The sequence below is a fragment of the Eriocheir sinensis genome, chromosome 16 (assembly GCF_024679095.1).
Source record: "Eriocheir sinensis breed Jianghai 21 chromosome 16, ASM2467909v1, whole genome shotgun sequence".
NCBI classification, from domain to species: Eukaryota; Metazoa; Arthropoda; class Malacostraca; order Decapoda; family Varunidae; genus Eriocheir; species Eriocheir sinensis.
This window is the reverse complement of record NC_066524.1, coordinates 15902576-15918283: the sequence shown is the minus strand read 5'-3', so window position 1 is coordinate 15918283 and position 15708 is coordinate 15902576. Positions and strand designations below refer to the sequence as shown.

Sequence of the window (15708 nt, the reverse complement as noted above, 5' to 3'; positions counted from 1 at the left end):
CATATGAGAGAAAAAAACAGGTATTGGGACTGTGTGGGAGAGCAGAGGGGAGGAAAGGACCTGCGGAATCGAACGCCCAAACGGACTGTATGAAGTGGTTTGATTATAGGTTGTTTGTACTATTCTCTTTTTTTTTTGTTTTGTTTTGTATGTTTTTCTCTCTTAGTAAAGACTGATACTTTAAAAAATCAGGTGCATGTCTCCTGAATGTGACTACCTAATGCTTTATCTGGGTACAAGTGCTGATATCTGTGTGACAATTTACAAACTTCCATACTCCATACATAAGTACTCTCTCATGAACACGTCTTTTGTTATAACTTACTATGCATAGCCTCTCCGTCCCATGAGTAAGAGTAATGATGATAGCGATGTGATGAGTAAAGGGATAGCCTCTCGAACTACTGCCCACGGACTAGGATCACAGGAAGTAAAGGAGATGAGGACATGAATGCCTAAGGAAAAGACTAAACTAATAGAGAGCAAAGCCTGATATGAGGTAATTATATTCTCTAAGGTCATGATGAGTCAGGAACTAAATAAATAAAAAGTGAGATTCATGTCGAGTCTGCTAATACTTTTCCGGTATAGTAAGGCTTGTAAAACTTCAGGGTTGGGAATGAGAATGTGTCAAGTGCTCCAGTAACTATGTCAGCCTTTCAAATGTGTTCTGCAGGCTTTTCCAGTATAGTAAAAAACTTGTAAAACTTCAGGGTTGGGAATGAGAATGTGTCAAGTGCTTCAGTAACTATGTCAGCCTTTCAAATGTGTTCTGCAGGCTAATACTTTTCCGGTATAGTAAAAAACTTGTAAAATTTCAGGGTTGGGAACGAGAATGTGTCAAGTGCTTCAGTAACTATGTCAGCCTTTCAAATGTGTTCTGTACCTGTCCCTGGTCTGGTATATCTGGACAGGCTTTCAACCCCATAGAACCACAATGCCTCATGTTATCTATCCCCTCAACAGAGACTGAGAACCTGGTGACAGTTTTTGAAAGCTTGCATACGATCCTCTGACATGGTACCCAGTGCACTGACCAAGGCGAGTGACCATCATCAGACACAGAGCCGATTTCACAGTCCAACAGTGGCTTTCTTATCGCCCAAACCAAACTATTCAATCTTCTACACTCCACAATGATTAGGTTTTCAGTGTAAGGCCTGATACACGAGAGACTTCCCCTATGGTTTCCTCACTTATGCATGAACACAAAATACTGCACAAGGAATTTTTGAAGTCTTTGGTACTGGTTTGGAGGCTTACTAACCCATCATGGCGAACTGTGAAAATGGCGTGTGAGGGGCTGAGGCTAAACAAGTGGCTGTGTGGAATGTGAGTTGTGTGTGTCACTGATATATCTGAGTCTGCTCCTCCCCCTCGGCCTGCTTGGTATAGGAAATGAGATGACGATGGCGAGAATGACTAAAATGGTGATGATTCAAGTACATCTTTACATTAATAATATAGCACTGAGATAATGGCAAATAACTGTGCAATTAATATAAATACTTTACAAATTAAGGCACAAGAATCAAATGCATTGCACAAACAGAACACGGAAGCCCTATAAATAAGGATCAGTGAGTAGGTTCAGTAAAAAAAATGACAAGAATAAACTCATCACTTGAAGTATGGCTTGATGTTGATGTATTCCGGCATCGTCCTGAAGATGGTCGCCAGCTCTCGGAAGGACGGCCTCCCTTTTGGTTTGTGGTCCCAGCAGCGTCGCATCAACTCATACACACCCTTGGGACACTTGTCGGGTTTGGGGAGTCTCTCATTCCTCTCAAGAAGGGCAACCACCTGGAATGTTGAATCAAATTTTTTTTCTTTTTTTACAGTAAAGGAAACCGCTCAAGGGCAGAAAAAAAGAAAACAATAATGAAAAAAAAGCCTGCAAATCACTGCTATAAAAAGAGTTCAGAGGAGTGGCCAAAAGAGAGGTCAATTTCGGGAGGAGAGGTGTCCTGATACGCTCCTCTTGAAAGAGTTGAAGTCGTAGGCAGGAGGAAATACTGATGAAGGAAGATTGTTCCAGAGTTTACCACATGAAGGATGAAAGAGTGAAGATGCTGGTTAACTCTTGCATAAGGGATTTGGACAGTATATGGATGAGCTTGAGTAGAAAGTCGTGTGCAGCGGGGCTGCGGGAGGGGGATAGGCATGCAGTCAGCAAGTTCAAAAGGGCAGTCAAGAGTGAAAATATTGATAGAAGATAGAGATGCAACATGGCGGCAGAATTTAAGAGGTAGAAGACTGTCAGTAAGAGGAGAGGAGTTGATAATATATCCTGTTAGCTGCAGTTCAATATTTGGGTGGCCTAAGAGTAAACATTGACAGCCATAGTTGAGTTCTGTTCCACAATAACTGTAATCTGTCACTCATCCTTTGCATATGAATCTTACATTGTGGATTTTCATCATTTGCTGGGGCACGGAAAGGTGAATGAGGGAGTGACTAACTTTAGGATAAGGAGAAAATTCACTGATTATGTCCTGATTCATATGGAAGACACACTAACATTTGCAGGGGCTAGAAGACAAACACCCCTGTGAATTTCTGCCAAGTCAAAGAAGAAGAATGTGAAGTGACTACCAGTAAAATAAGAAGAAAATACACTGATTATATCCTGATTCATATGGAAGACACACTAACATTCACAGGGGTTAGAGGACAAAGACCCCAGTGAATTTTTAGCGACTCAATGAAGAAGAATGTGAAGTGACTCCCAGTAAAATAAGCAGAAAATACACTCATTATGTCCTGATTCATATGGAAGACACACTAACATTCACAGGGGTTAGAGGACAAAGACCCCAGTGAATTTTTAGCGACTCAATGAAGAAGAATGTGAAGTGACTCCCAGTAAAATAAGCAGAAAATACACTGATTATATCCTGATTCATATGGAAGACACACTAACATTCACAGGGGTTAGAGGACAAAGACCCCTGTGAATTTCTAGCGACTCAATGAAGAAGAATGTGAAGTGACTACCAGTAAAATAAGCAGAAAATACACTGATTATATCCTGATTCATATGGAAGACACACTAACATTCACAGGGGTTAGAGGACAAAGACCCCTGTGAATTTTTACCAAGTCCTTCACCACCACTCACATCTTTGCCTGGAATCTCTCCATACGGCTGGTTCCCAAAGGTGTACATCTCCCAGAGCGTGACGCCGTAGCTCCACACGTCACTGCTGTGTGTGAAGGTTCCGTAATAGATAGACTCCGGAGCGTACCTGAAATGAAGGGGGGGATAATGTTACTATTTCAGAACACCTTCCTACGTCAATGATACAGACTTTTTTTTTTTTTTTACAGTGAAGGAAACAGCTCAAGGGCAAAAAAAAGACAATAATGAAAAAAAGCCCACATATCACTGCTCCTATAAAAAAAAAGGTTAAAGAGAAGTGGCCAAAAGAGAGGTCAGTTTCGGGATGAGAGGTGTCCTGAGCATTACGTCTTGACTGCGCTGCCTTGTTTGAAACCCTGGCCATCTTATGCACTTCACAGATCTACACGAGCATCACTTTCATTGCCTCCACACATTTGCCTATCAATTAACATCACATTCAGGTTCTACAATTTTCTTAACAGCGTGAAAGCGAAAAAAAAGATACAGAAAAAAAAGAAAAGCCTGCTACGTCACTGCTCCCCAAAAGCAGAGAGGGATACACTGGCTTTTTAGGTACAATGGTAGGTAGGTACAGCTCTCCACCTACCATTTAAGGGGCCATTTTCCTCCTTCCTTGGCAGTGTAATAGTCTTTGTCAACACTCAGTGCTCGTGACAGGCCGAAGTCGCTGATTTTGGCCAGGGTCATGGACGAGAGGAGGATGTTTCGTGCTGCCAGGTCACAGTGCACAAAATGTTTCTGCTCCAAGTACATCATTCCTGTTGGTTGTATCCACGCAGGAGAATGTTGAATTCATTCCTGTTGGTTGTATCCACGCAGGAGAATGTTGAATGAGTATGGTAAAGAGAAAAATATATTACATCTTCATATTCTTAGCTTGGGTGAGATTTCTTTCCTACAGTGAAGAAGGTGAATGAGAATGTTGAATGAGTATGGTAAAGAGAAAAATATATTACATCTTCATATTCTTAGCTTGGGTGAGATTTCTTTCCTACAGTGAAGAAGGTGAGTAGGAAAGAGTGAGGAGCTGGAGAGGTGGAGGCATGCAGTTAGTCATTCCTGTTGGTTATATCGACGAATGAGAATGTTGAATGAGTATGGTAAAGAGAAAAATATATTACATCCTCATATTCTTGGCTTGGGTGAGATTTCTTTCCTACAGTGAAGAAGGTGAGTAGGAAAGAGTGAGGAGCTGGAGAGGTGGAGGCATGCAGTTAGGTTTTAAGAGCAGTTAACAGAGTAATACCTTCAGCAATCTGTGCCGCCCAAAGTTTATGATGGAAGTCTACTGATATTTCGTCCTCATGGTCCAGGAGATTGTCCAGAAGTGATCCCATAGCCATCAGCTCCTGAACCTGGAAAGTACCGAGTATTAGCCACAGAGCAACCTCACGTTCAAACATCAATGGGTCTCAAGGACAGAATTATCACACCCATAGGTTCAGTCATATAGAGACAACCACAATAATGATAAAAATAACAATACATTTTTTCTCCTTTTCTTTCCGTTCAACTACGTAAGAGAAAATAAGGAGGTTTAACGAAGAGAAAGTTGGAAGAAGAAGAAGAGCAAGAACAAAAAGAAAGAAGAAACAAGAGGAAGTTTTCTTTGCTCACCATGACATTTTTTTCTCCTCTTCTTTCCGTTCAACTACGTAAGAGAAAATAAGGAGATTTAACGAAAAAAAAGTTGGAAGAAGAAGAAGAAGAAGAGGAGGAGGAAGAAGAGGCGCAAGAACAAAAAGAAGAGTAAGTTTTCTTTGCTCACCATGGCAACGGGCGGGCCGTGACACACCCCAACGAGCTGAACGATGTACAGGTGGTTCAGGTTCATCATCACTCTGGCTTCTTTGAGGAAGTTCTGCACATTGCTGTCTTCATGAAGGGTCTTTATGGCAACATCAATCTGAAAAGAAGTAATGTTTATGTAGATGAATTGTACATTCGTCTCAGGAACATATTTATTCTTCAATCTTTCAATACCATTCTTCACAGCCAAGCCTGACGCACCTTGTCTCCCGAGGGGCTCAGCCACTTCCCTCGGAGCACTGAGCCAAACTCCCCATAGCCAAGTTCCTCCCCGATGGTGAGATGGTTGACGTCAATCTCACCAAATATCTCGCAGGTCCTGTTGCCATCCATTGTGGGGCTGCTGCCAGATTCCTCATTCCCCATACTCAAGTTCTGTGGTGAGGGATTTCATATTAAATCATACTCAAGTGGTAACACATATTACTGACATTTTATTTCTTTACAGTAAAGGAAACAGCTCAAGGGGAAAAAAGAAAACAATAAAAAAAAGCCTGCAAACCACTGCTCCTATAAAAAGAGTTAAGAGGAGTGGCCAAAAGAGAGGTTAATTTCGGGAGGAGAGGTGTCCTGATACTCTCCTCTTGAAAGAGTTCAAGTCATAGGCAGGAGGAAATACAGATGAAGGAAGATTGTTCCTGAGTTAACCAGCGTGAGGGATGAAAAAGTAAAGATGCTTGCAAAAGGAATATGGACAGTATAGGGATGAGCTTGAGTAGAAAGTCTTGTGCAGCAGGGCCGCAGAAATAAAAATAAACACAATAAAATAAAAAGACCTTCCAATCTAAACTAACTTAAGAATTCTTTCCAAAGACATAAATGCAATAAAATTATAAATCAAACTGTGAAAATCTAAAACTTCAGAGAGCACAAAAGTTGAGGTTACCTGGAGATCAAGTGAGAGTGACGCTGGCTTTGGGCGAGTGACAGAATTGCTTCCTGGAGTCCTCTGAACTGCCTTCTCTGGGTTATTCAAGTCTATCAGGTCATGAGTCACATGGCTCAGCGATTCTGTAACATAACATGGAGATGATAACGGCGATCATTATTACAGTGGAGTAGAAATGAGGAAGCTTGTGGAGCAGCGGAAGGATTAGTGATGGTGTGAACTCAGGTAATGCCGAGGTGAGGGTGAGAGTGAGAATATGTGATGTGACGTCTTTATACCTTCTTGTTAACCTGGTAGCAGCGGGGATCATGTTTCTTAATGGTCCCTCCAAGCGAGAAAAGTGAGAAAAAATCACCCCTCACACAAACCATTTCATAATATATATCAAAGCATTTGTGATCAGATTATGTATCATCTATTTTGGGGGGTTTATATCATGGCACAAATTTGGCCCGTCGCTGCTACACGGTAAAGCCACAAATCTGGCCCGTCGCTGCTACCAGGTTAATTTTCCTTACTCAAATCTTTTTACATCGCCATCCTTTGTAAGAGGGGAAACTATTCTCATCGTCTTACCAATAAAACTAAATCTGTACTGATACTGACTTACTTGTAACAATGATATCAGGTTGTTGTGGACCCTGGGTACAATAGTGTCGAGAAGGTTTGAGATCTTCTTGACTAGAGGCCATCGGACAAAACTCTGAAGAACTGAAGTTATCATCCTCACAACTGGCATATTCCTGCCGGTAGAGTGACCATCATTGGACTGTGACTCGCTGGGCAGATAAAGGCATATATAGGAAAACTTCAGGGGAGCTAGGGGAAAACTATTTGCTCCCCTTTCTTCTACTTTTTAATCCCCCTTTTCTACATTTTGCTCCTCTTTTTCTACTTTTTGCTCCTCTTTTTCTACATTTTGCTCCTCTTTTTCTACTTTTTGCTCCTCTTTTTCTACATTTTGCTCCTCTTTTTCTACTTTTTGCTCCTCTTTTTCTACTTTTTGCTCCTCATTTTCTACTTTTTGCTCTTTTTCTACTTTTTGCTTCTCCTTTTCTACTTTTTGCTCCTCTTTTTCTACATTTTGCTCCTCTTTTTCTACTTTTTGCTCCTCTTTTTCTACTTTTTGCTCCTCTTTTTCTACTTTTTGCTCCTTGTTTTCTACTTTTTGCTCCTCGTTTTCTACTTTTTCCTCCTCCTTTTCTACTTTTTGCTTCTTTATCTACTTTTTGCTCCTCGTTTTCTACTTTTTGCTCCCTCCTTTTCTACTTTTTGCTCCTCTTTTTCTACTTTTTGCTCCTTGTTTTCTACTTTTTGCTCCTCGTTTTCTACTTTTTGCTCCTCCTTTTCTACTTTTTGCTTCTTTTTCTACTTTTTGCTCCTCGTTTTCTACTTTTTGCTCCCTCCTTTTCTACTTTTTGCCCCACTTTTTCTACTTTTTGCTCTCCTTTCTATGACCAAATAAGAGTCCAAATAATAGTAGTCTATTAGAAAAGAACAAATGTGGAGTGAACCACCCACATTTTGGCACCAACCTTAGAGAAAGAGCAGCTGCTACGCCGCGAGGGTATGCGAGAGTGGTCCAGGTGGTCCATGGAGAGCTGAGGTGAGGTCCTGAAGGCTGCTCTGGAGTGGGAGGGTGTGAGGTGGATCTCTGGAGACTCCACATTCTCTGTACTGCCTTGCCTCTGCGAAGAAAAGATGTTAGTTTTTTTTTTTTTTTTTTTACATCAGAGGACACAGCTCAAGGGCAATAAAACAAGTTAAAAAAAAAAGAAAAAAAAACATCAGAGGACACCACTCAAAGGCAATAAAAAGAGTAAGAAAAAAAATATCAGAGGACACGGCTCAAGAGCAATAAAAAGATTTAAAAAAAAAAATAAATAAATAAAAAATAAAAGCCCTGCTCCTATGAAAGATAAAAGTAAAGAGTAGCCAAAAGAGAGGTCAATTTTGGGTGGAATATCACAAGACACTTTTCCATATGAAATTGACCTTCTTTTTTTGGCCTCTCATTCTATTTTCTTTACAGGAGCAGTGGACAGCAGACTTTTTTTATTTTCATGTTTTGCCCTTGAGCTGCTTCCTATGCTAAAAAAAAAAGAAAAAAAAGAAAAAAAAAAAAAAAAAAAGGCACCAACATTTGAACAAGAACTTGTGGCTACTTTTTGCTCCCCTTTTTATACTTTTTGCTCCCCTTTTTATACTTTTTGCCCCCCTTTTCACCAGTCTGTCAAGTGAGTCCAGCAACAACACCTACGCTGCTGAGGGGAAGGAGTGGACTTCTGGACGAGGATGTGTCTTCCATGTGGCTCTGTGACGGTCCAACGGGTGTCCTGAGGCGGCAGGGTAAGCCGTCCACAAAGCGAAGGTAATGGTCCACCAGGGTCTCCAGCGAGGGGAAGTATGGACCATCGTCAATACAGAACATGCCGTTGTGCTGTGTGAGTAAAACTTGTCCTTAATAACAGCAATAGAGTACTGCAGTCTGCAAAATATTTAGTACTTGTGGGGACACACGTGAAGCTCCATTTAACAAAAGTAAGCACCGTAACTAACATTCATTGCTTGAAATTTTCACTTTAGAATGGCTATCATAATGACAGCACTCTCACCTCCTTCATTATTTCAAAATTATACACCTGTTTCTTGCATAGTATTGACAGTACGTATGCCAGGTGTTTGCGTGAACTGTGCCGGAGGAGGAAGTACCCTGAGGAGGCGTAGGGGGCAGAGAGCAGCAGGTCCTGGGCGGAGCCACGGTCCAGGTTCCCATGAAAGTAATCCCTCAGTGTGTATTGAGGGACCCGTGGCTTGTGGTTCACTGCGGGGCAAACACTCACATCACTAGTTTGAAGGTGTGGAGGAAGACCTGAGAAGGAGAGTCTATTATCGTCAAGAGTGGGAGAGATTCAAAGCCCGTCAAACCCCATAAGGGATAATAAGGACGTTAAATGAAGAAGAAGAATGATGATAAAGACAAGTATAATGACAAGTCCACAAATTCACTCAATAAAGCTATGGAAATTGAAGAGTTACTGTAATGGTCTTTCTACACAGCATTACTTCACCCCATACCTACCTAGCAGGTTCAGGACCTCCAGATGGTTCTTTGTCTCGGCAATGCTTGCTGGGGTCTGGTGGACTGAATTGTTGGGGTAGGCGGGAGCACCCATGGCCAGCAGCATCCTGACACACTCCACACTATTATGCTCGGTAGCTTCATGCAGAGCCACACAGCCTGTGCAGAAAAAAATCACCAATACAACTATTAGTGTTGCACAGGAACCTCACAGCAATGGATTATACTAGTATGAGGTTCACTCAACTATCCATCTAAATATTATAATGGAGGCAAAAATTTGAAAAAAGAAAAAAAGAAAATACATTACAGTTAGAGGGGAGATCATTCTGTGAAATAGACTTGTTGCAGTACAGCTACAACTTTGTAAATACAATGTAATGTCAATAGTTTACCTGTTCCTGTGGCCCTGGCCTGCATATCTGCCTGGCCCATCTCCACAAGGAGCTGCACTATATCAGGCTTATTGTACCTACAGGCAAGCTGCAACATAACAGTAAATGCCATGCATAAAAAAGGAAAACTTAAATGATGGGCAAACAAAACACTAATGCTCTGCACAGACAAAGCTTACCATATCTGAGCACCATATTTACCAGGGTAGGAATGTGTCACAACACACCAGCAAAGACAAGTCTATAAAACTACTACTAAGCTCTTCTACTTAACAAACGGTTTTCACGAAGAGAATCCCTTGCTGAAGAGATAACCAGGTTGGTGAATTTCTGATGACAGAGGCACAAGTAAACAGAGAGTACAGACTCTTTCACAGGTCTGACATTACTGTGCTGGAGTAAATTTTTTGTTTACAGCAATGGAAGCTGAGACAACTCATTTTAGTTATTTATAATTTTGATTGAAAAAGAAATATGGTGCTCTATCAAATTATGGACACAACTGCGTACAAAATTTGACGCATTTCAAAAGAAAGGCAAAATAAACAAAGTAAATTTATACAAATTAAATAATCTAACATGCATATATAAAACAAATTCTTATATAACTACAATGAAGAGATCAAAACAAAAGACAGATAATAATAGAGTATGTAATAGTAAGTGTTCCACCACCTTTACTACCACTGGCACCTTCCCCTTCCACCAGTAAGGGGCTGAGAAAGGCAGAGTAAAGCATCACTAATTGAACCACCACACTTTGGGACTCACGTGCAGGGGCGTCACTCCTTCCTCGTCCCGCACCTCCACGTTGGCCTGGTGTTCTATGAGCATCTCCGTGATCTCCTTGTAGCCCTTGATGCAGGCAATGTGAAGGGCTGTCTGGCCAGTGGTGTTCTTCACATCAATCTTCTTGTAGCCTGATTTCAGCAGCTCAGACACCACTATCATGTTCCCTGGAAGATGTAAATGATGCACTGTCATTTTAATTTCAGTTATTGCAATCTCTTAACCCCTTGACTGCAGATTTCCTACAAGTAGACATCACCAAGCTACAGAAAGGGATCAAAAAGTGGCTGCTTCAATTCAATGAAGAAAAATGTAAAGTCCTGCACCTTGGGAGGGGATATCCAGCGTACCAATACCACATGGGAAACACTCCACTATCCACCACAGAGGCAGAGAAAAACCTGGGACTATATGTTACCAGGCTATCAGTGAAGGCAAAATCCGTGCCAATCGCAGCGGACGGGTTAAAATTTAAATTGAGGGGTAAAAACTTGACATTTCACATACTGTACCTTGACTAGTTGATCTGTGAAGAAGACTGGAGGAGCCGTGGAGACACACATCAGGCGGGAATGGGTTGCCAGGACAAGGACGATTGAGGATGGTGGTGGAGGACCCCACAGGGAACTGGCTGTAGTGGGCCACCAGGCTGTCCAGGCCATGGAACACTGGGGCCACACCCAACAGAACTGATATGGGAACAAAGGAAGGATGACTCTTTGATGTTATATTAATCCTGCATGTATTCATAGTTCAGCTGATGGCAGTTTTGCACATTGTTCAACCTTTACCAGCCTACCTAGGGAGAAGTATGCATCACCCTTGTACTTCTGTATCAGGATGTGTATTGGCTTGCCGTCGGCTATGAAGGACAACACATAGTTCCCTGCAGATGAACAGCTCTCCCTGATGAGAAACGTCCCTTCTTCACCACCTTCTGCAATTGGTAGGTAAGAGTACTTCACAACACACATCTTCCTACTCATTATTCAATCTGCAACGAACATTAATAATCCAGTCATGCAAAATTATTAGTTAAGGTTTTATATTTTACTTGGCTAGAGTTTAAGTGTCATGGTGTCTTACCTTTCAGTAAAATTGCATCAGCTTCTTCACTAGTAATTTTGCCAAAGAAGAACCTGTCTTCATCAATGTCAGATCGAGACGTGGAAGAAGCCATTCTGAAAAAAAGAGATGTCCCAGTCAGCTCTGTGTGACTCATTAAACCTTCAGATGTCACGACAGCCCACCCAGGGTCAAGACAGCCAGAGTATCTATGCTGCAGTGGTTGTTATTCATCCTAACAACCCAGAGAGCATATTCTGCAATAAATTTACTCTAGTATCTTTGTTGCTGTTTGACGGTGAAAAAGCATAATTCTTTACTCATAAATGAATAGTCTGTGTCCATGAAATAGGTGGCTCAGGTCTGATAAACAATCCCCTTGGCTTCTACAATAATACCTGGGTGATCCTAAATTAAAACTAACTTTCCCATGAAACTGCAGGTCTTTACTATGAGGTATCTAATGGAGGAGGCTGAAAACGTATTAGGTGACAGCATGTATTTAGTGTACCTTACAAATACTGAGAAACTGTATACAACGTAATCCTCAACCTAGAGACAGCTTATATAAGATGTACCTTGAAAATACTGATTAACTGTAGACATAGGCTGGTATTATAAGACACTTTTGCTTCTCATATCAACTATTTCTAAAGGTCAAAGAGGGGGTCAATCAGGTTCTATTGAGTGTTTCTTTAGGCTCATGTTACTAAGGAAGGGTCAAACTATCACCAGGGTCATAAAACTACTGGAAATGCCCTCAACTCATACGAAAGCCTTGTCAAATATGTGATCTTGGGTGACAAAATGTTTTGAAATACGACCCACAAACACAAATGGTTCTGAACAGATATATATAAAGATAATGTAAGTAATGTACCTGAAATATCAGATAAACTTTAGATATCAATGTAATTTTCAACATATATATCTACACAACTTGTATGTAATGTGCCTTGAAAATAATGAACACCTGTAGTCATCCACATAATAATCAGTCCTGAACAGATGTACTTTAAGATAATATGTATGTAATGTGAACCTTGAAAGTACTGATCAACTTTATACTTGAAGACAACTTGTGGTAATATCTGAAGGCAACTTGTAGTAATACTTGGACAACTTGTGATAACACCGAAAAACTACAACTTCTAATACATTTGCTAATACCTGTAGACAACTTATGGATCTTCGGACTTGTGATAATATCTACAGGCAACTTGTAATAAATGAAAACTTATGAAAACACCTAAAGAAAACAACAACTCATAATACCCAAAGAAGACTACAACTTGTGGCAATACCTGTGGACAACTTGTGGACCTGAAAACAACCTGTGGTAATACCTGTAGGCAACTTGTGGACCTGAAGACAACTAGTGGACCTGAAAACAACCTGTGGCAATACCTGTAGACAACTTGTGGACCAGAGAAGACAACTAGTGGACCTGAAAACAACCTGTGGACAACTTGTGGACCAGAGAAGACAACGAGTGGACCTGAAAACAACCTGTGGACAACTTGTGGACCAGAGAAGACAACGAGTGGACCTGAAAACAACCTGTGGAAATACCTGTAGACAACTTGTGGACCTGAAAACAACCTGTGGAAATACTTGTAGACAACTAGTGGACCTGAAAACAACCTGTGGAAATACTTGTAGACAACTAGTGGACCTGAAAACAACCTGTGGAAATACTTGTAGACAACTTGTGGACCTGAAAACAACTTATGGCAATACCTGTAGACAACTTGTGGACCAGAAGACAACTAGTGGACCTGAAAACAACCTGTGGAAATACTTGTAGACAACTTGTGGACATGAAAACAACTTATGGCCATACCTGTAGACAACTTGTGGACCTGAAGACAACTAGTGGACCTGAAAACAACCTGTGGAAATACTTGTAGACAACTTGTGGACCTGAAGACAACATAGTGGACCTGAAAACAACCTGTGGAAATACTTGTAGGCAACTTGTGGACCTGAAAACAATTTATGGCAATACCTGTAGACAACTTGTGGACCTGAAAACCTGTGGCAATACCCGTAGGCAACTTGTACTAGATAAAAACTAACGCAAAAACCGAAAAACAACAACTTATAACACCCGAAGAACACTAGAACTTAAAATCACGGAGAACTGACAAGACTGGCAGGGTGACACTTTTCTGACACACTGCTTTTCAGCCCCTCCCCCCTAGTCTCACCCTGCCAGCCTCAGCACCACCACCAGGGGCGTACCTCAGGGTTCAGGGTGCTGCCATCCGTGCTGTCTGTGTCCCTGGGGCGTCACATAACGAGGACTGAAAGCATGACCAGCCTCAGGACCTCAGTATCGGCGTCCCTCCCGGATTTCCTCTCTCTTGATGCGTCACCAACACACACACACACACACGCACGAGGTACCCTGGTTGATCCTCCCTCCCCCTCCCCCTGCTTTCCCTGCTGTTTGTGTTTCTTTATTTCATCTTCAGCAGCAGGAAATGGAAGTCTTGTTGCGTAAATAATGACCATGGAAGGCTAATCACACACACACACACACACACACACGTCACGATCGAGGCACCCTGGTTGATCCTCCCTCCCCCTCCCCCTGCTTTCCCTGCTGTTTGTGTTTCTTTATTTCATCTTCAGCAGCAGGAAATGGAAGTCTTGTTAAGTAAATAATGACCATGGAAGGCTATTCACACACACACACACACACACGTCACGATCGAGGCACCCTGCTTGATCCTCCCCCTGCCTCCGCCCCTGCTTTCCCTGTTGTTTGTGTTTCTTTATTTCATCTTCAGCAGCAGGAAATGGAAGTCTTGTTGCGTAAATAATGACCATGGAAGGCTATTCACACACACACACACATCACAATCGAGGCACTCTGCTTGATCCTCCCCCTCGATCCTCCCGGGGCCTGCTTTCCCTGTTGTTTGTGTTTCTTTATTTCATCCTCAGCAGCAGGAAGTGGAAGTCTTGTTACGTAAATAATGACCATGGAAGGCTATTCACACACACTCTCAAACACACACACACACACGCACGAGGCACCCTGCTTGATCCTCCCCCTGCTTTCCCTGCTGTTTGTGTTTCTTTATTTCATCTTCAGCAGCAGGAAATGGAAGTCTTGTTAAGTAAATAATGAGCATGGAAGGCTATTCACACACACTCTCAAACACACACACACACACACACACACGCACGAGGCACCCTGCTTGATCCTCCCCCTCCCTCCCCCTGCTTTCCCTGCTGTTTGTGTTTCTTTATTTCATCTTCAGCAGCAGGAAATGGAAGTCTTGTTAAGTAAATAATGAGCATGGAAGGCTATTCACACACACATAGGCCCTACACACACACATATATATACATACACGTACTCTGCTTTCCGGATTCCCTCTCATACCTCCTCGCCCTCCTCTACCATGGATTCTATAAAGCCATTTGTTTATTTAGCAGAAGAGGAAATATACTATACACCCTTCCATGACCTAAACACACACACACACACACACAGCTTTTCCTGCCCTCTGTCCGGCCTCCCCCCTCCTGCCTTCCTATAGTTAACGTTATATAATTATCTCCCCTGTCCCGTTTTTTTTTTTATGATTTTATTGTACAGCAGCTGCGAGGAAATGCTTATCTTTTAACTACCCAAAGACCCAGAAACACACACACACACGCGCGCTCACTCACACACACACATATATGCATGCACACACTTAAATTTCTCTTCCTCTTCGTTTTCTATTTCTTCTTCAGCAGCAGAGGAAGTAGCAAAGCCAGAAGAACCAGGATTAAAAAGCAACATAACAGAACTAAGTGGTATGTATAATTATATGTCCCAAAATACATGTGCACCCACCATTGTTCTAATTAACTTCTTTCTTCATATCATTTTCCGTCGAAAGTTTGATTTTACGCTCATATGTTTGGTTTTCCTTCACTGACTCAGCGTGGTTGACAGCTGCAATTATAGTCTTTGTGAAGTCATATATTCTTGCCCTGCTTCCCCTTTCATTTGTTTAATTCTTCCTTATTTTCTTCTTCAACAGCTTCCAGAAACAGTCACGGACGAACCAGGTAAGACAAAACAATAAGGTATATGTTTGTGTGTATATGTATGTATCTATGTATATATGTATCTCTCTACGAGTATATAATTTATGTATGTTTGTTTGTGTATATTATTATTATAGCTATATGGATGTAGCTATATGTGTGATCCCAAAATACCGGTGTTTATATAATTCAACAACAAAAACAACAAAACAGTAAGGTATGTATGTTTTAATTATGTATATATATATATATATATATATGTATGTGTGTGTGTGTGTGTGTGTCATCCCTAAATATATACTCACTCTGGTGTTTAACTCTTCTTTTTCTTCTTCAGCAGCCTCCATTAGCAGAAGGACCAAGGAGGACAAAACATCAAAACTAATAAAGGTATGTATGTTTTTTTTTTTTTGTGTGTGTGTGTGTCATCCCTAAATATATATATAGCCTACTCACTGGTGTTTAATTCTTCTTTTTCTTC

The 15708-nt window shown here is 41.4% G+C and overlaps 1 protein-coding gene across 2 annotated transcripts; it reads right to left on the bottom strand.

The window, feature by feature from the left end:
- Positions 1-693: 693 nt before the first annotated feature.
- On the bottom strand, positions 694-13587 carry LOC126999393 (tyrosine-protein kinase HTK16-like). Of its 2 annotated transcripts, none has more exons than XM_050861951.1 (18): positions 13419-13587; positions 11196-11290; positions 10909-11046; positions 10622-10798; positions 10092-10276; positions 9321-9408; positions 8926-9084; positions 8459-8715; positions 8104-8283; positions 7379-7531; positions 6454-6586; positions 5841-5965; positions 5156-5329; positions 4914-5051; positions 4392-4500; positions 3732-3903; positions 3122-3248; positions 694-1803 (listed from the first exon to the last, which is right to left on the bottom strand). In XM_050861951.1, the coding sequence occupies exons 2-18, from the start codon at positions 11287-11289 to the stop codon at positions 1621-1623; spliced, it is 2592 nt and encodes an 863-aa protein (XP_050717908.1). In that variant the 5' UTR covers position 11290; positions 13419-13587; the 3' UTR covers positions 694-1620. The 2 variants fall into 2 exon arrangements, with proteins under 2 accessions (XP_050717908.1, XP_050717909.1); XM_050861952.1 differs by having other exon boundaries at positions 8459-8667; positions 13419-13584.
- Positions 13588-15708: the final 2121 nt, after the last annotated feature.

What these genes read in the sequence shown, in the direction of transcription:
- LOC126999393 (XM_050861951.1), bottom strand. Translation starts at nt 11,289, where the DNA reads ATGGCTTCTTCCACGTCTCGATCTGACATTGATGAAGACAGGTTCTTC. An exon ending in TCACAGATCAACTAGTCAAG is followed by an intron (nt 10,277 to 10,621) that starts GTACAGTATGTG and finishes TACATCTTCCAG; the next exon opens with GGAACATGATAGTGGTGTCT. An exon ending in AAGGAGTGACGCCCCTGCAC is followed by an intron (nt 9,409 to 10,091) that starts GTGAGTCCCAAA and finishes GTTATGTTGCAG; the next exon opens with CTTGCCTGTAGGTACAATAA.